The sequence below is a fragment of the Takifugu rubripes genome, chromosome 9, assembly GCF_901000725.2.
Source record: "Takifugu rubripes chromosome 9, fTakRub1.2, whole genome shotgun sequence".
NCBI lineage: Eukaryota > Metazoa > Chordata > Actinopteri > Tetraodontiformes > Tetraodontidae > Takifugu > Takifugu rubripes.
Genome location: NC_042293.1, coordinates 137,406 through 159,869, shown reverse-complemented (window position 1 = coordinate 159,869; position 22,464 = coordinate 137,406). Strand labels below are relative to the sequence as shown.

Below are 22,464 nucleotides of genomic sequence, written 5' to 3'. Positions count from 1 at the left end.
TAAAATTACCGGTGAACACACAGCTTGTTTGTACAGACACACACAAACACACAGTCAATTAATGTGTTTAGTTACTCACATCATTACAGTTGGAGTAGGTCAGGTTCCTGCCCCTGGATTTGACTTCATTTATGTCACAATGCTCCTTATTCTGGCAGCAATTGATTCAAATGTTGCTGCCAGGCACAAAGGGAGGAGACCACATCACACTGGTGATGCTGCCTTTCACTGGCTGCAATTTTAGGATTTTACTACTTGTTCTCAGAGCGCTTAATAGTCAAGCCCAGACTTGTGTGAGGTGCCATCTCTGATTCTGAGATTCTCCAGCAGGTTTAATCTCAGGCGCTTCTGTGGACCCTCCGTGGAGATCGGAGGCAGGATGACTGTGGCCTCTTTCCAGTCTCCAACTAAAACTCACTTTAATCATCCTGCAGCCTCTTAACTGTCTGAAATGTTATTGCTCCGATATTTTATCCCACTGTTTTCATTCTGTACTTTTAACTTGGTTTTCAAAGGCGCTACATAAATTTATTTGGATCTGTTAATCTGCTCGACAAAAACACATTTAAATAAATCATCTGCAAAGACAACCAAGAGTCAAAATTGATGAAATTTAATTTAGAACTGGACACGGGTGAATTAACGTGGCTCAAATCATCTGGAAAGTAAGCGTTCGACCTCTAGACAACCTTCGAGTTACAAATGCACCTCCTCCTTTGCAGCTGGTCAACAACACAATTCTGAGGCCAGAAATCCAGATGTGAAACAAACGACTGGAACTTGTACCGGCAGTCGCAGCTGCAGCGGGAAGGATGAAAGACACACGTGACGACAATTCAACAGCAGACGCGACGCCGGGAGATATTCAGCAGGTGATGAGGTGGAGAAACGACCAGACCAAAGAGGCGTGAAGACGGCCAGAGGCACCAAAATGGCTGCCGCCATCACCTCGTTCTGTCCGTCTGGGTGGGTTTTTGCCAACAAACAAGGGGCTGAACATTTGTTCCGACAGACAACTGCAAGAAACCCAGCTCGTGTTGTGGAGCCCGGGGCAACACTGGAGCTCTTTATGTGCAAACTGGAATCTGGAAATGTGTAATCGGATTATCTGGACTGGAAAAGGCTCTTACCTGTGTGGGGGCGTCGGGCTGAACAGCTGAAGGAAACAAGTGTGCACTCAGAAGTTTGGATCTCAGCTGTTCCATTTTTAAAATAAAAAAAAAAAAAAAGAGTTCTGACCGAGCGCTGAAGACTTGATCTCTGTGAGGAGATCAGGTGTGGTCAGGTGAGTGAGGGTGTTTCATGTGCTGGCTGGTTGCCGCCGAGCTACCTGACAAACACCAGAATCAAGAAAACTGATCCACCGATGTGGCAACAGCGTAAAAAGGGAACATTTACAAAGAAACCCGACAGCAAAATGGGTCCCGACCTGAACTCTTAAGTGTGTGGTGTCGCACAGCCGAGACCTAAAACAGCAACAGTTGCATGAACGTCTGAGGAACCAGTCAACGCTTCCCGTGGTCACTAATTTATCTTTCTGCATCTGCTTCTTGGTTTTTTTTTTATAAAATATTTTATTCATACAATCATTTCTGTAACTATAGCAACATTACGATTTAATTCTGAGTGGCAGGTTATCAGTCGCACGTCACCTCATAAGAACATTATATAAACAAATGTTGAAAAAATGAATCTGTATATATTTGAAGTTCATCTCGGTCTCTACACCCGTCTGCCTGTCTGACTGTCTGTGGTAAGCTGATGGAGTACTGCTGGTCCTGGTGGGGGTTCTGGTGCTGCTCTGAACAGCGTGTTCCACTCATCAGCCAACAGGTCGACCCGCTGGCTGCCATCGCCGCTCCCTCATGCTGGTCCGTTCACAGCTGGCTCTGCCGACACCACGCTCTGGTCCAGTCTGAGGACAGGAGATGGGACAACGGTAGTGAGTACCAGCTGGGCTGGGCCGGGCCGGGCCGGGCCGGGCCGGACTGCAGCCTGGTAGCGCCGCTCAGACTCACTTTGGCTGCTCTGTGGCTTCTTCCACTCCGGGACCATTGGGGAGCTCCGCAGAGGGACGACACTTGTCACTGAAAGGAGACCAACGAGGTCACGCTGTCACATGCAGCTGAGCACATTCAGATGTTGCCATGGTTGCACATCACGAGGCAGAGGTGAAAGTGCCCGGGGTTTATGGTCTGTCCACGCCTCTCGCAGCGCCCAGCAACAGGAGCTGAAACGCTCGACTCTCCACAGAACTAGAGACTGGCCAAGAGAGTTCGGAGCAATCGCCTGGAAAAAAGCTCATCGCCTAAGGAGCGATCAATACACGGGGGGGGAGTGATCGATACGGGGGGTGAGTGATCGATACGGGGGGGGTGAGCGATCGATACACGGGGGGGGGGGGGGAGTGATCGATACACGGGGGGGGAGTGATCGATACACGGGGGGGGGAGTGATCGATACGGGGGGGGTGAGTGATCGATACGGGGGGGGGCAGTGATCGATACGGGGGGGGGTGAGTGATCGATACGGGGGGGGTGAGTGATCGATACACAGGGGTGATCGATACACGGGGAGTGATCGATACACGGGGGGGGGGGTGATCGATACACGGGGGCGATCGATACACGGGGGGGGGGGGGTGATCGATACACGGGGAACGATCGATACACGGGGGCGATCGATACACGGGGGGGAGTGATCGATACACGGGGGTGATCGATACACGGGGGCGATCGATACACGGGGGGGGTGATCGATACACGGGGCGGGTGATCGATACACGGGGGCGATCGATACACGGGGGGGGGGCGATCGACACACGGGGGGGGGGGGATCGATACACAGGGGCGATCGATACACGGGGGGGGGGGGGAGTGATCGATACACGGGAGCGATCGATACACGGGAGCGATCAATACACGGGGGGGAGTGATCGATACACGGGAGTGATCGATACACGGGGGGGAGTGATCGATACACGGGAGCGATCGATACACGGGGGTGATCGATACACGGGGGGGGGGGGGAGTGATCGATACACGGGAGCGATCAATACACGGGAGCGATCGATACACGGGAGCGATCGATACACGGGGGGGAGCGATCGATACACGGGAGCGATCGATACACGGGGGCGATCGATACACGGGGGGGAGTGATCGATACACGGGGGGGGGGGGGGGAGTGATCGATACACGGGGGCGATCGATACACGGGGGCGATCGGTGGATGGGTATCAGCATGGCAATAAACAGACGTCAGCCTATCACCCGTCCCGTCTCTTGATTGATCTCCAGGGCAACCAGTCACATGACATCTGAATTTTGTTGACACTTTGGTCGCTGCACCAGCAGCAAAGCTAACAACTCGTCAGCTTGTTACCGCTAATTTTTCGCCGTCATTTTTGGCTCTTAAACTCAAGAGAAGCTCTAAAAATGAGTAAGAAGAATAAAGCAACAATAGAGCAACGTATGCGCTTATGCAACGTACGTCAACATAAATTATCAGAACCCTCGATAGTTTTCTAAATAAATATAACAGGTCGACCATTTTGGGCCTAAAGAGCGTGTGCGGAGGGCGGCGTGTTGCCTAGGCGACGTGTGACGTGTTGTGTTCGGCGGTCTGACCCTTTTCTAGAGCAGCAGGTCACGGCTGGGCTGCTGAACCCCGGCGTCTCCGCGTCCACGCCCTCCCCTCCTGAGTAGTCCTCTGAAGCAGCGCTCTTGTCTTCATCACTGGAAGACACACACACACACACATTAATGCACGTCAGAGAGGGGAGAAGCCACACACACACACACACACACACACACGCACGCACACACACACGCACACACACACACACAACGGTGAGATGTGAAGAGTGAAACATGCTGAACAACTGGAAACTGTAAAAACAAGGATGAGTGTGTTGAGGGACGAACTATGCAGAAGAAGCAAATTAAGGAGATTAACGGTCTGAATGCTCGACGGGCCCAGTCTGAACCAAAGCTAGCAGCAGCCGTCCAGCTAGCTTGGACTCGTAGACGCACCGGTCGTTTTGCCCCCCCCCCCCAGAACCTCAGGGAAGGCTTTAATGCAGCAAAGCATCGGACCTGTAACCCGATTTAGGAGCCTCGAGGTGAGAGAAAATCTGGTTTTGGTCGCTTGTACTGTTGCAACAGTCAGAAACAATCAGATGTGGGCGTTACGGAGACAACACAGGGGACGTTAGTGGCAGGGTGAATGTGACCTTTGACCTTAGAGGCTGGTCAGAGCACATAGGTCGTGCACTCCATCCATCCCAGGCTCCAAACATGGACATTAAGGGTGTGTGATGTTAGTAGATGAATCCATTAACTACTCAAGTCGTGTTATTTTTTGTGTTTTTTTTAAAAATGGATTCATCGGAACTGATTTTCTATCAACTCATCAAACAAATAAACTTAAAATAAGACACCTTTGGTAGAAACATGCAGAATGGATTCAATGAAATAAACAGGAGCTGAAAGCAAAGACCAAAACTGGGAAAGAAAAGTTGGTGTCTGAGGTGGCGACAAGACTACGTTACGGCTGCAGGCTGGTCTCTGATTGGCTGTACATACCGATAAGATTTCAACACTCTGAAGAAGACCACACCCACAACGCACAGCAAGAGAGAGAGGAGGGGAAGCTCAGTGTCGCAGTGGTTATTCAGTCACACAAACACAGTAATCAGCATCGAGCATCGACACGCCGACAGACGGGCGCCGCCAGACGGGCGCCGCCAGACGGGCGCCGCCCGCCGTCTGGGCCGACCCTGAAGGGAGCCGGCCGGTTCCTTTATGGATCTACGGTCACCTCAAGCTCAGCCCACTACTCAAGGTGCCGCCCGCACCCACTACCACCGCCGGTTCGTGGCTGGGCGCCGTTTTTGAGGAGGCGTGTTTGGCGAACCTCTTGAAGACGGCGGTCTCGGTCTTGGCGTCGACGGTCAAGCTGACCGTTTCCTTCATGGAGCCGTTGGTGACGGTCTCTGTGATGCTGCGCTGCTCGCAACAGGCTGCGTCCTCCTCCGGTTTGGAGGCCGCGGCGTCGCTGTGAGCGTCCGAGGGGGGGGGCGACGCACCGGTCTGCAGCCAGCCGTCGCAGTCTGGGCGGCACGAAAGAGGGACAAAGGTCAACATGGCTCCGAGGACTAAAAGAAGCCCCGCCCCCACAGTACAACAGAAACGTCACCTTCATGCTGCATTGAGGCGTTGACTCCCAGAGGGTCCACCGTCTCTGCACTGGTTTCCATAGCGACCGGAGAATTGCACCTCAGAGGGTCTTTGGGGCTGGAGGGGGAGGAAACGCGGGTTAGAACCGTCCCAGACGGCGTCGCCGAGACGTGGATCTACCTGACGGGGGTGAAGCTGGAGAAGTCCGCCCAGCCCGTCTCAGAGTTGGAGTTGGCAGCAGCAGAGGAGCTCCAGCCCGATTCAGCAGGAGGAGGGGATGGAGGAGACGGCGCCGCCGCGCTGGCCGCCGTGGACGTACCGGTGTCCATGGGGATGTCATCAAAATTAGCTGTCCACACGGGCCCTTGGGGAGGGAAAAACATCCCGTTAAACCTCTGGAAAACCTCTCAGAGGCGCCTGTATGGAGCAGGAAGCCCCAACCGTGGTTCTTCTGGACCTCAGGCTCTACTTAAGAGTCAAAAAGAGAGGACAGTGTCCAACCTGTGTCCACTTCCATTCTGTCGTCAGTGTTGGGGTTGGCAGCTTCAAATGGGTCCCTCTTCACATCCTCTTCCTCAGAGTCTGTGCTCTCCTCACTGTCTGTGCTGCCTGAGCTCCTGCGAGAGAACCAGAGGAGGCACCGTTCATACGGGGGGGGGGGGGACCCAAGTTCTGAAGCGCTCGCTACCCAAACGGACCCCGAGAGCACGGCGCCGGGCCGTTTCCTCCACATCAGCCACGCTGCTCTGACTTCAGAACGGGTCCCCGTTCATGGACACACAAAAGGCAAAGGCGAGCGTGTGCGTGGGCTCACCTGGGACGTCTCTGTGACTCGGGGGCAAAGGTCACATCTTTCTCATCCCAGATATCCTCCTCATCGGATCCAGCATCCTCAAACTGACGGATTTTCTCCTTACAGCGCGCCTCAAACAGAGCTATATTTGCCTGTGAAGACAAAACACAGGCTATTAAAGGCTAAAACGGCGAGATTAACACTCCAAACACAGTGTTTCACGTTGTTTGTTAGCATACTGGCGCTCTGGGACGCTACGCTAACTGTTGCTAACTCAATTCATTTTGACTCACTACATTTGTCTCATACTTTCACCTCTGCTCAAAATATCTGAAAAAAAAGGGAAGAATTTAAGTACTTACACTTTCATTTGTATTGAGAGAAAAATTGATGTCTGAAATTCTATCAAAGGGAATACTGCAATGTTAAAGAGAACAGAGTTTAGTTGGTCAGTCAGGATCATCGGACACAGCAGCACAAAGACACGCGCTCCCACGTGCACTGGAGCGAGGCTCCGCAACACAACAGGCTCCACTGCACAAAGTCACAAGGAAAAACGATTCAAGACAAACGTTGTTGTTCACCAACAGCCCAAAGAGTTTCAAATGATCCAGATGTTACGTGTTACTGCCACACATCACAGCTCAATGTTGCCAAACGGGATTGGCCAATTGTGAGGCAACGCTCGCTTCCTGTCAGGTTACCAGCAGCTCGCACTCAAACGTGACCGGCGTTAACGTGCACGTCTGCAACTTTTCCATTTTAACTTTGCACAGCTGAGATCTGAGTGGCGCTGCGGTGGGAGAGCTCAGCATCTGGGGAGGAGAAGCCTCTCCCGCCTCTTTACGTCTGGGTCTTTAGACTTTTGGGTTCTCACTCTGCATCAAGGCTTTGAACGCCACGACAACAATCACCTAATCACTCCAGTTTGCTTTAACTGTATATTTCTATACATATATAGGTGTGTGAGCATATATATACACACATACAGTATATACACACGTATATTTAGAGCATATCTATACACACGTTGGCAAATGGTTCAAGTTGATTATACATCCTGCAGAGGCTCCCTTTTCTCATATTTATCCCAAGATAATTTAGTGGTTACATGAAATACAATTGAAAATAAAAGAATGTAGACATTTTCTTCTGTGCAGCGACACATTGAAACGTGCTAATCGACTACATTTGAAAGCAAATCAAGTCGGGTTGAGTACTCACTCCACAACATCGTCCTGATCAGCAAACTCTTCATCGTTGAAGCCGAACTGCTCAATAAAATTGGACGTCATTTGTTGCATCTGATAATCAGAAAAGGCCTGGCAAAACCCAGGACCAACGATAATGATATAGTCTTGGATCTGCACAAAACTGCGTCATTGTGTGCCGTACAATCAAGCGCTTGAAACGTACTTCACATTGTTAAAACAGACAACTTATCAACTCAACAGAAACGTGCAAGGGGCTCGATGCTTTAGCATTAGTTTCATCTCAGCACGACGATGCTTAAAGTGACATTAGTGGTTAAGGCCGCCGTAAATAACGTGGTAATTGGTCACAGCTCCACGGCTGAACTGATGGAAAATACTTCCCCTTTGGACAAAATCAACTTTAATGGTTAAATCACGTTCCACCGTGATTAAAAGATCAATTACTGATCTTTCGAGCAAGAATTTCAGACAGCTTTGAGATTAAAATGGCGTTTACGACGCTGATTCCAAACACAATGGTTCCCTGTGAATGCAGCTGCCTGTTCCGATGCTGGAAGGTCGTCTCCTATGGGCAGAGACACCGGCGAGAGCCGAGGTAATGCTCAGCGCCGCTCAGTTAAATGTCTGATCTTGCACGGAGGCGTGGCTAACCGGACGCTAACATCAAGCTACCAGAGCAAGTGTCATACTTTACAACAACAGGTCACTTCAGGATAAAGAAGAGCGGAGCTGTCGCCACGTTCTGGTCTGATTACGCTACCGATGTGGACCTTTGTTTGGAATCAGGGTTGTACGGGTGAATGAAAAGGATGTTGCTCTGTTGGGGGGGTAACGTGTCCTTACTTGTTGCAGAGAGGAGTCCTGATGGAAGCCACTGTCCTTGAAGTCCACCTCGTCATCACTGGCAGATTGGATGTGGTGAGTGTTCACCTACAGCAAATATCATCAATGTTTTACCAAAGAGGTGAAGAGCAGCGCAGAGGTGCGGGAGCTGGTCCGACAGCGTCACTCACCAAGTCCACCGTGTTCCTCTTGTTCGTATCAGCCAGCTGCCCTGAAATAAAAGCCTCCCAGTTCTCTCGATCTGCAGCAGCAAGGTCTGCGAGACACAAGCAGACACGCGTTCACTGACCATGTGCTGTTCTGCCCATTTTAATAAAGACGTTTAGCGAACCGAAGCCTGTTTCGGCCCGTAAAGACGTACGTCGGACCACACACGCGTATGATACGCTGACATGAGGATTTACCAGAGACGGCCCGTTGTATCTGCGTTCCGTTCGGACCCTTGTCACAGTTATGAACTATAGAGTTGGCTATCCTGGTCAGGTGACCCATGTAGCCTCGTCGCCGACCACCTTCTGCCCTACACACACACACACACACACACACACAAGGGTTGTCAGGACGGAGCAGCACGGTACAACAGTCACTTCCAACAGATCCAATCTTACTGTTCTCTCTCATTGGAGCTCCAGGCTTCCACGATTCTCTGTATGAACTGGCACTTCTGAAACAGCTGGTGGGAGAGAGGGCAACCAATTCAGTCTTTGTGTCCTCCAGCAAAGCACATGGATCAGGGTGGGTGGGAGAGTCTTACATGAGTGATGAGGATGCTCTCTCTTGAATGGTCCTGCTCGTTGTCTGACTGGATGTCAGTGGGAGCGGGAGGCATAGCCAGAATCATGGCTGTGCAAATCTCCACCTGAATGTGAAGGAAGTTGTTCCAGATGTATCTGAAATACATATCCTGGGAAAGAAAGCAAAACAGGAGGACACATTAGCAAACCAAGCCAGATAAATGGACATCAGTCAGTACTTTTGAGGCCTGATATCAGTTAATACACCCATTGTTTGTAATTACAAGCCTTTGTATATATCCCTCGTGATCAGGGAGGAGGGGTGGAGAGTTCATTTCAGAGCTCTCACTATCAGTAAAGCACGCCGTCGTTAGGCTGTAACACCAAAACGAACCCATCAGACACACAGGAAGATGGCGCAGCGAGCGTTTAGGGGACATTCTAAGCTTGGCGAGTCACGTGACCAAGATGTGTGTAAATCCATGCAGAAGTTGGTCCGGTAGAAGAGTGAGTGTGTGGACACAGGTGTAAACCGCAGGATGTAATGAGTCATTAGAGCCGTTTGGAATATTAAATGAGCGTCTTCAACACGGGCCTGGACTGCATGAAGCTCAGGTAACACCATGAAATTCCAAAAGACACTCGTGGTGGTGTGTGTGTGTTCTTAAGCAGCTGCCAGCAGGTAAATCCAACTGGACTCGTCAGTGTTGTAACACGTCCGAGAGGATCAGTTCAACCGGCAGAGCAGGACCGGTTGGCCGGGGGGGGGGGGGGGGGCGGTCCAGCGTGAACGTACACGCGGAGATCTGCTGAACCATTAATAAGCAGTAACGAGATGCTCATACGGGCACGAGAGGGGTGTCATTGGGATGTAATCCTATGACTGGGATTCAAATTCATTAGTTAGAGTTAATTAAGAGATGGGAGGACTTACTAGTATGACTCCCAGTGTGTTGAGGTTAATGAGTTCTGAGTTGATGCTGTGTGTGTTGCTCTGCAACAGGCTGGCGACCAGTCTGACCACATTCAGCCTGGTGTTTCCCACGGGGGGGTCCAGCACCCCCCAGGTGGTCTTTATGACATTTCTCTGTGGGCGGAGAGTAAAGATGAGAAATACAGGTTTCCTACTTAAGATCCAACAGTCTTGGGATTCTTCAACTAATCTAAGGAGTCTGATTAGGAGAGTAGAAGGAAGCTTTGTCAAAACTGGGTTTTTAAACCATCTGGAAGTGCTGCAGCCTCGAATCCCTCATTTCTAACAGCGAACCTTTGGGGGGTCCAGGAGCAGCTGGTGAAAGTCTTTGAGTCGGGGTCTCACAGCCTCCAGGATGCTGTGGTTGACTGAGAAGGAGGGATGAGATATTCCAGGAGGACATTCCATGTGACCCTCAAACCTACGACACAGCAAGAATCCCGTCACGTTTATGAGCCGTGTCCAGATGTTTCAGGTCAGTTCTCACTGACCAACACCTATAAAATAGGTTCTTACGCTGGTCTCCTGGTCTCAAACAAGGTGAGGAGGATCTGGATGACACTGACGATGGCAGACTCGTTCTTCTCTTTATCAAAGATGTTAGACAGAAGCTGCTCCACCGTTTCCTGCCTATTGAGGAGAAGAAGCGTAGTAAAGTCCTCAGAATAAGCAGGTGGCCCCGGAGGTCAGGGGACTGAGCAGGTCTGTGACACACATGCTTACTTTTCAAGTGTGGCTAGAAGTGGGTCAGGCTCTGAGCAGCCCTGGACCTGGAACATCTGGTCTCTGCTCAGTCGGATGATCTCACAGAGAGACTGAGAGGCATTGGAGTGTCTCTGTGGGAGGAGATGGACACAAAGGAAGGACGAGAAGAGACAAACATTAGTCTGATGTGCTGTGTTCAACATAACTCAGAATGAACCTGAGTGACAACTGGGAGAACCGTCACGTGATCACTTAGTAAAGAATTCCAGTTTTCCTGGGCGCCCACATTCCACATGATCTCTCCGGGACACCATCAAAGCTCAGAGACAGTATTCTGTCAGCAGCGTGGACACAGTGGCGCCCGGCAGGACCACCGCTGGGAGGCGTAACACTCGTTGACCTCTGGCCTTCAGGGAGACCCAGCAGGGGTCAGGAACAGGTTCAAGGGTCAGGAACAGGCTCAAGGGTCAGGAACAGGCTCAAGGGTCAGGAACAGGCTCAAGATCCAAGAACAGGCTCAAGATCCAGGAACAGGCTCAAGATCCAGGAACAGGCTCAAGATCCAGGAACAGGCTCAAGATTCAGGAACAGCTTCAGGATTCAGGAACAGGCTCAAGGGTCAGGAACAGGCTCAAGATCCAGGAACAGGCTCAAGATCCAGGAACAGGCTCAAGATTCAGGAACAGCTTCAGGATTCAGGAACAGGCTCAAGATTCAGGAACAGGCTCAAGATCCAGGAACAGGCTCAGGATCCAAGAAGAGGTTCCTCCCCAGATACATCACAGCCTCGTGCTCGTGAACTCACCTCTGGCTGTGTCGCTACTGGAGTCGAGTGTTTTATCTCGTACGGAACGTCCGTGTTATTTATAGATAATATGAATATATACAAGATGAATATATAGTCAAGATGCCCGCTATCCCTCGGCGTCGTCTTCTTTGTTCCAGTGTGTGACTCTAGCGAAGGTGTATAGGAGCACAGCGACGTGCTGGGACATTATCTGGGTGTGATGGACACGTGTCCACCTGTCCAGTATTAGTCTGCCCGTCACATAAAGGGGACGCTGGTCCTGACGTGGTCGCATACGGTGGTTCACCTGTGGAGGAATGAGACACTCAAAAAAGACACTCACGTCCTCATCCTGAGAAGGTTGTACCATGTCCACCAGCCTCTGGATCACCTTCTCCTCATTCAGCCACTGGCAAGAGAGGAGAGTAAGTCAAAGGGAGTGATGAGGACAGAAGGGAGAGACGGAGAGCAGGGTCATGTTACACAGCGTTACATTGTTCTATCAGAGACTCACGCTGAGCACATCCTGCCGGAGCTGCTGGGGCTCGATGCAGGTGAGCATCCGCAGAAGTAAGTCCATGATAGCGGATGTCCCGATGTGTTTGATCATCAAGTCAACAAAGTCCTCCTGTTTCCGTAGAAACTCCACTATCTGTGGACGAGCAGCAAGGATCAGCAGACGTGTCCTGGTCCTCCCAATCCCCCGTTAATCACATCACAACAACCAAAAAGTCTCAGTCTTATGGTCGATACTCATAAGTTCCTCATAAGATCTCTAACTTCTGGCTCTTCAGATGCAGTTTGGGTGCATGAAGCACCACAAATGTCCCCAAACAACCACCCAGTTTTAGATTGTCACCAAATATTTGAAAACAGCCGCTGCACGACCGTCAACCCCACACAACTGTGACCAACCTACCCTTTCAGGTTTACGTCCAATAAGGATGGAGAGGACCTTGGAGAAGAAGCTGGCCAGGAGGGGATTGAGAGGGGGCTCGTTTTGGAGGAAGCCGTACAGCTTCATCAGCAGTTTTTCATCCTCTCCGAGTCTCTCGTTGATCTGGTTGATGTCTGATGTGAGGAGCTCGCATGATATGTTGGAATATCTGCAAGAGGAGCAGCAATTCCTCAAGAGTCTCAAATCCTGTACATTTTACACATTAGCTAACATCTGCGGCTGCCCCCCCCTCGCTGGAACGATAATGGTACAGCCCGTGGTGCCATTCTCCATCCACGGTGATTGCGAAACGCTTCTTACTTGTATTTGACCTTCTCTTCGACGTCGGTGTTGGGCTCCTGCGTGATGAAGGTAACCAGGTCCTCCATGCACTGTGGTCTCAGCAGGAAGTCCACCAGTTTGTGGTTCTGGGCCTTGCACTCCTGCAGGACGTCGTCTTCGTCCATCACCTCCAACAGCGTCACATCCTCTTTCTCCAACAGAGTGTCGATGTGCGACGTGGTGTGGAGGTCAAATTTCCAAAACATGTTGACTCTGAACGTGCAGACAGGAGCAACGACTGGATGTTAGAGAAGAGCAGCACCCCCCAACCCCCCCCCCCCCCCCCCCCCCCCCCCCCCCTCCCCCAGACGTGCGCAGGTTTCCCCCTCCTACCTCCAGGTGTGTTCTGGTCCGGAGGACAGAGCTCAGCTTAAAAACAGATCGGCTCTTGTCTTTGGGAGTTGTGGCCCATTCCAAGCTACAGTGTCAGTGGACAGACAGACAAACAGCCCACGGCTGTGAGGTGGACAGACAGACAGACAGACAGAACAGAATCAGAGACCACTGGGAATCATCAACCGTCACATCCCTACGTCTCAGGTTTTGGCCGTGAACAAGAACAGCTTAGTCAGGAGAACACGGTGCAAATACAGCATGAATGCATGTTGACCTCTGACCTCTTCGCTGCGTCCAAGCCTGCATTGTGAGTGTGTGAGTGTGTTGTTTATTACCTGCAGCTGACCGCTCGCAGCGCCCCCACAGGCGCGCCGCGGCATTACAGCCAAAGCCAATGGGGGAAATAATCAATTAATATCCGATTAGCTTCAAATACGAGATCGAAAGATTCTAATTTAATCACGATACTATACTGGAATGTCCGCGTGCGTGTGATATCAGGTGTATTACGTTCAGAATGCCAGTGCAATCATGCATTCTCTCCCCCATAATAAGCATTTATTGTGGCTGTTCGACAGTGATTTCAAGGCTCGGTTGCACAACGTTGCTGCCGGCTCTTTTCTTCCGTTTGCAGTGGGAATGTTGGGTCGGGTCAGGCTGCGGAACCATCGGGATGTGCCCGGAGGGGACCCAAAACCCCGGACCGGTTCCTGGACCACCAAGAACCAGAACTAAAAACACTCGACCTGCTCGCTGCGAGCAAGAGGGCACGTCTCGAAGCACCACTGGAACCGGCCCTACTTTACCATTTGGCTAGAGTTTAGAATTGTGTGCCAACAAACAGAACCGGACCCAAACGCAACTGAATGAAACGGCAGTAAATCTAACAAGACTTCAAATGTTGGCCTCGTATGAAGCAGCTGTAGAACAAACTTAAAGCTGCCGCATCGATCGACTGGGGCCGATATAGGGCGTTTAATATAGTTCACAATTCCAATTACTCCAAATAAAGACACTTTTAATCGAGGAAAAATCTTCAAATTTAAGCTAAAGACACACACCGGCTATGGGAGACTGGTTGCCGTTAGCCAGTTAGCTTCGTTGGAGCTAACCTGAGCGAGAGCTAACCTGGCCAGCAAAATAAAAACACTTCTGCGGGGTATCCACAACAAGGTACCAACCCCCCGGGCCACCGCAAAAGAAAGAATGGTAATCTGGCCGAGACTGCGGGTTACAATTTCTAATCCTCAGATTTTAGCTATGCTGTGCGACAGCATCACGTTAGCCTGGCCATATATGCTTATTTCTAGCCAGCTAACATTAGCATGCTAGCTAAGCACTGGTAGCTAAGAGTGTTTAGCCAAGTGCATGATCAGGAAAGTGGACTCACCAATAGACAATGATAAACAGTAAATCTCCGGCATGTAGGTTTTCATTAGTCCCAGACTTTGATAAAACGACTAAAGGGGCGCCACGGAACTCGGACAGGGGAAATAAAGGATTTAAAAGTGATACTGTCAGGCGCGAAAAGGTAGCTAAACGCAAGACACTTTCCAAGATGGCGGTTCCGTCAACTTCAGTGGCCCCCTCCCCCACCGCGGCTACATCGCCCATCACTCCAGCGGACGGAGCTAATCTATTGGCTGAGATCACATCCGTCCACCTCGGCCTGGGCGGCTAGCTTCATTGGCTAGCCAGCGAGCTACTTCCGGGCCTCGTCTCTCCCCAGTGTCCGAGATGAACCAAGTTAATACTGCGTGTGTTAAATGTATGTTGAGCTAAATACAGCCCCGAAGGTCCAAAAAAAAATGTGAAATAAATATATTATATATTATGTCCCTGATTTGGACCAGATGTTTTAGTGGGTTGCAATTTTAAGGGGAACATTTTGACCACGATTGTGAGGGAGATAATGAAATTAATCATCAATCAATTACTATACTGGCTTAGTCTAGAGGTTATATAAAGATAATATTCATGTATATTCTGTCTATATTAATACTGTACATTCATTATAAAGTAAATATAGAAGTAAGAAGAGGTGTTGTTAATTCTTACTCTTTTTGTTGAATGTGTATAACTACTTTTTCCACATATGAATGGTATTTTTTCCATATTTACTCATTTTTTTATTTATGTTTCAAATTGAATAATTATCATTTATATTTGTGTCTGTTTGAAACAAAAATATTTTTCCACATTGGAATTTTAAAGGGAGCTGAAACGCTGTATGCTCCTCACCGCCAACGCCTAGCCCCTCCCCCCAGCACTCACACACACACACACACACACACACTGTGGTCCCACAGGGATGGAGATGGTCCCCAACAGTACTCAGATCAGCTGCAGCGTTGAAACGACGCCAACAACCAGGCCACTTCAGCAACTGGTCTTAACCACACCTAGAGGCCTAAATGAGTTCATCTGTGGTCATGTGATCAATTGTCATGATTGAATAGGTGAACCTAATAAAGTGGCCAGTGAGTTTACACACACATACACAAGCACACATACAGACACATAGGATTTTTCTCTTCTTTTTTCTTGTTTAAGCAGACAAAGAGTTCCTCTCAAGCCAAATCAATGGATGAGGAACTGAGCAACTTTCAGTGTGCCGTTAATCAGAGTTTGGACACTTTGTCTGAGTCTCTCTGCTGAGCTGACCCCGGTCCGTCTCCCTGATAAATCCTCAGTGTTAATCGCCTCTGACTGCAGGGGGAGGATTTAAGTGCTCTTTGGTGGGAGGAGGTGGGAAAGCACAGCCAATATAACCGGTGGTGCGGAGGTGAAGAAAGCAGCGAGCCGCAGCTCTACTGACAACGTGGACATGGATGTAAAACGGGTGATAGAGAAGATGGAGACAGGAGAACAGGACACGGTTCTGATGGCTCTGCAGAGCTACAACAAGGAGGTAAAGCTGTGCTGCGGATGCTGTGTTACTGGTGTAACAGCTCAAGCAGAGCTGAGGTCAGATTAGCTCCAGTTACTAGCTCGCAGGACAGTTTCCTCTGCACCAGGTGGGTCAACACACATGAGCTAGCTTCGAGGTTTTATAGATCCAAAACAAACAGATCACCAAAGAGAATATTGGAGACAGAAACCACGGCGGCGTTACTGGAGATGATCTTCGGGTAAATGGGATTTGCCTCTCAGCTACACAAATAGTCTTCTTCAGCCTCGTCTGTGGGAAAAGGATGAAGAGCTTAGTCCTTTAGGACACGCAGCAGGAGAAATTTTGGAAATGCTGTGATTTCAATTCCACGGGTGCTGTTGAAGCTATGTTGCTGCTGTTGCTGTAAGAGTGGAAGCTTCAACTCTTTTAAAGTGTGGAGCATCGTTTCATTTTAAGATCTTCACAGAGAACTGGAAGGAACACTGAGCTTGTCAAGGTCTGGGAATCAAACACCTCATGAGGACAACCGAAGCCTGTGTGAAGCAATCCCCAACAAGGGTGTCATTCAATCAGCCACTTCCTGCTGGGTCAGGGGTCAGAGAAAGGTCATGAGCCAAAGCATCGGAGGGAATAATGTCCCAGGGCCCCTCCGAATAAACCTGAGCCACCTGCTGTCACCTGTGGGTGAAGCTAACTGAGCTGATCTGGTAGCCCGAGACCACAACCGCTACGGTCGTAACTGCTGTAAAGTCTTGCCAAACTAACCCTGCTGTCCCTTGTTTGTTCTTTCTCTTCAGATGAGCCAGATTTTTACCTTCATCACAGAAGATGAGCAGGACAGACAGGTACTCCCGGGTTTGCTTCATTTTTGACAGCGTAAACTGACAAACGCTCTCCAAGACGCTGCATATGGCAGCTCAGCCTTGAAACACGACGACGCATTCGGTGTCCTCACACCGGTGGACAAAATTTAAAAGATGATGCTAAATAACACCAAATCCTCACCGACAACGTCGGCAAACACCCCAAAAGAAGCAAAAGCCTGAAAAAAAGGGAGTGAAGGATGGGGGCTCTACTCTATACAGTGCCAGTACATCATATATAATGTAATAACAATGAACGGTCCCTTTATTACACATCAAGTACCACTACTACACAGTTTATAGTGTCCCTCTATGCAGTTCCTGTTCATGTACCTGTTCCTGGTGTTGCAGTACCTGGGGGAGTTGGTACTGGCGTTTCTCAACAAGGACGTCCAGCCCTGCTGTCAGCTCACCTGTCTGGAAACCGTCCGAATCCTGACCCGAGACAAGAACTGTCTGAGTCCCTTCGTGTCCCGCTCCGCTCTGTCCACTCTGGCTCGTTACGCAGGTATTCTGACACCTGCCACCACCTGCCAAACGCCGACGGGGACCCGCGGTAAGAGTTGCCATGGCGTCGCCGTGCAACAGTCAGCGTTGTTGGGTTTGGTCTACATCGATAGTGTGTCCTGTTTTTATACTAAAGTGTAGAAAATAAAGTGAAATAACACATTCTCTCTTTAATCTACGCACAATTTAAAACCACATCTGAAACAACAAAGTCATATATTCACGACACATGTGTCTACGTGCATGCGTGTATATGTTGGCGTGTATATATATAAATTGGACATTAATGTCCCTGAATTTAATTGAAATTAAACTCCTTGACAAAGCCAAATCCTCCTTCCTTCCAGAGGAAAGAGAAGCGGCTGAAGGAGCAGAGGAGCTGGAGGAACATCCTGACCAGGACGCGGTCATGGAGGGTCTGAAGTCCATCTGTAATGTGTTGCTACACAGTGAAACGGGACTGGTGGGTCGTCTGTGTCTCGCTCTAAAGAACGATGCCGTGAATGCTGCAGATCTGAACTGTTCCATCTGTGGTGATGACAGGCGGAGGCAGCCGATCTGCAGCTGATTGAAGGTGTGACCTCACGGCTGAAACAAAGTCACCAGTGTTCCAGGAACCATGAGGTATGAGCCATGTGGTCACATGACCACGGATGCCACGTGTGATTTGCCTGTATTCACACATACACAGATTGAAGTGTGCAGCCAGTTGATCAAAGACTTGATCTGACCTCTAATGATAAGGTCAGAAGATCTGATTGACTGCTGGATCCTGGACATCACATGAGATATCGAACAGCCTTTATGGGGGATCTTTGATCACGTCTTGTTTTCATCAGTGTTTTGTTTCTTTGGGATCTGCACTAACTTCCTGCGGACTTCTTTTCTGGGTTCAGATCCTTTTTTTTGACCTGCGACTCACCTTCCTTCTGACGGCACAGAGAGTCGAGATCCGGAAACAGCTGGCTCAGGAACTTCACGGCATCAGTCTCCTCGGTAACCAAGGTTCCATGTAGGCCAAGTCGGTCCCACCAGATAGAAATGATCTGCTCAGTTTGTAACAGGAAGTCTACCCCAAGCACACAATTGGATCACAGACAAATGAAGCAAACGTCCTCTGGTCCCGTCCGTGTCCCAGGAAACCAGCTGGAAGCAGTTCTGGGTCTGTGCTGGCCTGATACCTTGGAAGCAGCCAGGTCTGGATTTGAGGGGGTCCCACTTGAAGAGCTGCCCCCACTCAGTCGGCAACAGACTGAATTAGCCATGGAAGTTCTGAAAATCCTCTTCAACATCACGTTTGACAAAGGCCGACGCAGCGTTGATGAGGTACAGAAAAGTTTCGTCAGATTTAGCGCGTCGATACCGACATTCCGTGATTCCTGTGGTTTTATTTGAAGTGATGGAAATAGCAGCCTTTTGGTTTTTGCTGTGGAAGCAGTTTCTGTTCCTAACAGACCCCTGAAAGTCCAAAAAGTGTGTTTTTCCATGTTGTCTGAAGGAGGAGGCAGCAGAGTTCAGAAGACTGGCAGCCATTCTGAGACACTGTCTCATGATCCACACGGATGGTGACGAGGGCACCCAGGAGTTCCACAGGTAGAACACACTCCTCCAGGAGCTCTCCTCAGCATGGCCTGTCTGATCCCAATCCCGTCTTTCCTTCAGCCACGTGGTCAACCTGCTTGGTAACCTGCCTCTTCCCTGCCTGGATGTGCTCTTGATACCTAAAGTGCAACAAGGCTCCACTGAGTACTTGGGCGTGAACATGGATGCGGTCGACATGCTGCTGAACTTCATGGAGAAGAGACTCGACAGAGTAAGACAAGACTGCGTTCCTCTTCAGCAACTCTGCATTTATGTTGAAGAAAGTGAACGAGGCTCCGACACTTCCCGTCCAGCCTGAAGGATTTGGCAGCATGACTGGTGAACGTGTCCGGGAGTTTGTTAGAATTACATAAAAAAATTTTAAAGACTATTTTGTGTAAAATATCACATTTACACTGAAATCGTGGGATTAAACTTCCTAAAAGCTCAAACAACTAGAGCTTGAGGTCATATTGAGTTGGAACGGGAAGGAAAACTGGAGTCACACAGATTAACACGGCAGGAAGCGCTAGCTAATCGTGAGATGGAGGAGATGGTAAAACAACACACCAGGCTGGACAGACGTTGCAAAGTTGCCCAGATCCTGAAGTTATAAGCAAGATCTGGGACATAGAAATAAAAATAAATCATGCATTTTTCATATTTGGAGAAACCGTTGTGAAAAAAAGGACGGTTGATTCACAACCAGAAGTAATGTTCGTATCCACGGAAACACAGAGGCCAAGAGCCAAGTTTGTTCAAGACCTGCTCAGACGGACGAGAGGTTCGGAGAAAGTGGCGAACAAAGTCTGATAAGGTGGATAACAAAGATAACAGCACTTATCAAAAAGCCACAATAAATGAACAAAGTTGGATGGGAACGTTTTAAAATACTACCAGATGTATTTCAATGCTTTTTTTGTTGTTGAGCTTCTTGTTTTGTTTCTATTTGTTCTTTTTATGTTGTTGTCTCATAAACAAGAGATTTTGAATAATTGTAAAGTAGTTTTTACCTCCGCCCTTTTGACATTAATATTTTAATGTTACTACTTTGGGTGTGTGTCTCAGGGGCAGAAGCTGAAGGAGACCCTCCTCCCTTCACTCAATCTGCTGATCGAAAGTTCTCGCATCCATAGAGAGACCAGAAAATTCCTCAGGTCAAAGGTCATTACTAGAATTAGTCACAATTAATTTAATCTCCCAGCAACGCACTGTGATCCCTGTGTTTTTTAACAGTGTGTGTGTGTGTGTGTGTGTGTGTGTGTGTGTGTGTGCGTGTGTGTGCTTGCTTGCAGGTGCTTCCTCCACTCCGTGATGTGAAGAATCGGCCTGAGGTCGGCGACGCCCTGAGAAACAAACTCGTCCGTCTAATGACGCATGTTGACACTGACGTCAAAGACGCAGCGGCTGAATTCCTGTTTGTTCTCTGCAAAGAAAACGGTCGGACATTAAAGCAGCTGTTCGTGGCTCGTTGTTCGTGCCTGTTGTTTCCTCCACAACAAGCTAATGTGAAAACAGTGAAGATTTAAACAAACTGGTATTTCTTTTTGTTTTAAAGACACTGGAGCTTATATTTACACTAATTAGGGCTAATACAGCTCCTTACACGTTTTAATGGTTTTGCTCTTTTAGTCAAGCTAATTCTGTTTCACACTCGCATAAATGGTTTTTGTAAGTGATGGTTGTGATACAACAATCAAAGGTTCTAGTGTTGATCCAGGTTAAATGACCCGTTGGAGTGTAATATGACCAGTAAGGTGTTCTTTGTCCAGTTTCCAGGTTCATTAAGTACACTGGGTACGGTAATGCTGCAGGTCTGCTGGTCACTAGAGGACTCCTCGCAGGGGGAAGAGGGTCCGGGTTCTACTCAGATGATGAAGACTCAGACACAGAAGAGTACAGAGAGGCCAAGACCCAGTAAGGACCGCCACGTTAGCCCAGAAACCAAAATAAATATAGATAATTACAGCATAGATCTGAAACGGTTAGTACCACTGAGGTTGGTGTTTCTGTCCTCCTTCTCTTCAGAATAAATCCAGTAACAGGAGTGGTAGAAGAGGAGCAACCAGATCCAATGGAGGGAATGACGGAGGAGCAGAAGGAATACGAAGCCATTAAACTGATCAAAATGTTTGAGAAATTGTCAAGGTTAGTAAGGACACAAGCAGTAACAAACCCAAGGTTGGATTACCAGTCATAACCAGCACCAATAAACAGGAAACTGAACTGTTAAACCAGTTTCAGTGCTATCGGTGTCAACATCCAGTCTGGGCAACACAATGAACCAGAACCTCAGTAAAAGGCAACACATCAGGACAGGGTCGTCCTTGGATTCCTGCCCAGTTAACATCAACCCCGTTTAGTTCAGAGAGAGGGTTGGTTAGCATGGGAACATATCCACTAGCTAGGAAACGCCAACAGGTGACCAGTGGCCAAGCAAAACCTTTCACCAGTAGCGATAGCAGCACACAAAACGACAGCGGTGTCGGACGATGAAGATCAACTGGAGAGTTCAAGAGCAACCAACCGAGGAGTCAAGGTGTGAGCTCCAGTTATAAGGAGCAGATCATCAGGAGAGCACAGGTGTGTCTCCAACTGAAGCCAAGAAATTGTGTTGGCCTCCACCCAACTCTGGTGCCCCCAGTAGATAAAAGCTTTACCAGGCTTCCACAGCAGGTTCAGGCTCCAGCATTCATCCTTTGTGACTCTATGAGTGATTAACCTTTGGCCTTTGTCATGGCCTAGGAGCCAGACAAAGCGACCAGCTAGCAGATGGAAGCAGCAGGAGCGTGGTGGTGTAAGCAGACCTGCTGTGGCACAGCTGGAACTAGGTGTCCAGAGCTGGAGATGGAAATCAGCACCAATATATTAGTAACACTAACACAAGTTTGGTGATTCTGAGCTGAGGTGTGTGTGGAGGTGCCTGGTCCCACCAAGATTCACAGTTTGAAAAACAGGTTGATAATCGATGAATCCGTTCACGTTGTTTTACTCAATGGTGCAGGACCAGTGTGATCCAACCCATGCAGCTGGGAACAGATGGGAAGATGAGAGCCATGAAAGGTGAAGACCTGCATAATCTGGCCCAGAATCCTGCGCAGCTGTCTGCTAATTCAGGGAGTGAAGATGAGCCAGACGAAGCTGAACAGCCTCATTAACCATTGGACGTCCTCACCACCCTGCTGGCTTGGTGTTCCAACAGTTTAATGAACTTACATATACATATGTCTATATATATATGCTTTATTCTGTTTCTAGAACTCAATCTTATATTGTTTGTAAAGGTTTCCATTTGCTCTTCTTCGAATTAGCTGATGAGCAAATCTCTTTCTCATCAGGACCCACTAAGACAATTCCTTCTGAACATAGAATAAATTTGTTCAAAACAGAGCTGTTTGTCATTTTTAAGGGGGGTTTTAGGCAGTAGTTGCTCCTTTGGCAGGAACTACAGCCACCACTCCTGGGGGTGAGAGTTACGTTCACCCAGACATTTGGGATCTTTCTTTATTTTTAACCCTGTCCACCACTCTTAACCCTGCAATGGGATGCCTCGGAGACGGGACCCAAAGGTAAACCTGAAGCCTTTGGGAGCAGAGCTCCTACTCCCACAGATAGAGAAGGAATGTAGCGGTTAGAGGGTAAAAGTTCCACCGGTAGGGAAGTGACAGTGAGAGCGACCACAAGCCACTTGAGACAATTGTGAGGAAGCCACATCTCAGTGACCCAAAGGGATTACAGATGTTACTCAGGCTGCAGGGATGTGACACGTGTGCCAG

General features: G+C 49.1%; 2 protein-coding genes across 7 annotated transcripts; one reads left to right on the top strand and one right to left on the bottom strand.

Annotated features, from left to right (window-relative positions):
- Positions 1-597: 597 nt before the first annotated feature.
- ppp6r3 (protein phosphatase 6, regulatory subunit 3) lies at positions 598-14,456 on the bottom strand. 4 transcript variants are annotated; one of them, XM_029841449.1, is made up of 26 exons: positions 14,235-14,456; positions 12,842-12,964; positions 12,488-12,721; positions 12,149-12,335; positions 11,744-11,881; positions 11,573-11,638; positions 10,461-10,573; positions 10,254-10,367; positions 10,032-10,158; positions 9,699-9,851; positions 8,785-8,934; positions 8,639-8,703; positions 8,435-8,550; positions 8,201-8,286; positions 8,031-8,117; positions 7,198-7,277; positions 6,336-6,390; positions 5,995-6,125; positions 5,682-5,797; positions 5,361-5,544; positions 5,200-5,297; positions 4,918-5,113; positions 4,587-4,604; positions 3,630-3,737; positions 2,019-2,087; positions 598-1,915 (listed from the first exon to the last, which is right to left on the bottom strand). In XM_029841449.1, exons 3-26 carry the CDS (start codon positions 12,712-12,714, stop codon positions 1,864-1,866), a joined length of 2,736 nt encoding a protein of 911 aa, XP_029697309.1. In that variant the 5' UTR covers positions 12,715-12,721; positions 12,842-12,964; positions 14,235-14,456; the 3' UTR covers positions 598-1,863. The 4 variants fall into 4 exon arrangements, with proteins under 4 accessions (XP_029697309.1, XP_029697310.1, XP_029697307.1 ...); XM_029841450.1 differs by having other exon boundaries at positions 7,198-7,244; XM_029841447.1 differs by having other exon boundaries at positions 7,198-7,295; positions 14,235-14,455.
- Positions 14,457-15,574: 1,118 nt separating this feature from the next.
- ric8a (RIC8 guanine nucleotide exchange factor A) lies at positions 15,575-22,072 on the top strand. Of its 3 annotated transcripts, none has more exons than XM_029841857.1 (14): positions 15,599-15,755; positions 16,535-16,582; positions 16,952-17,108; positions 17,455-17,570; positions 17,651-17,731; positions 18,004-18,103; positions 18,246-18,433; positions 18,606-18,700; positions 18,770-18,920; positions 19,757-19,852; positions 19,984-20,128; positions 20,461-20,605; positions 20,717-20,836; positions 21,693-22,072. In XM_029841857.1, exons 1-14 carry the CDS (start codon positions 15,672-15,674, stop codon positions 21,844-21,846), a joined length of 1,680 nt encoding a protein of 559 aa, XP_029697717.1. In that variant the 5' UTR covers positions 15,599-15,671; the 3' UTR covers positions 21,847-22,072. The 3 variants fall into 3 exon arrangements, with proteins under 3 accessions (XP_029697718.1, XP_029697717.1, XP_029697716.1); XM_029841856.1 differs by having other exon boundaries at positions 15,601-15,755; positions 16,952-17,156; XM_029841858.1 differs by lacking the exons at positions 20,717-20,836; positions 21,693-22,072 and having other exon boundaries at positions 15,575-15,755; positions 16,952-17,156; positions 19,984-20,225; positions 20,461-20,555.
- Positions 22,073-22,464: the final 392 nt, after the last annotated feature.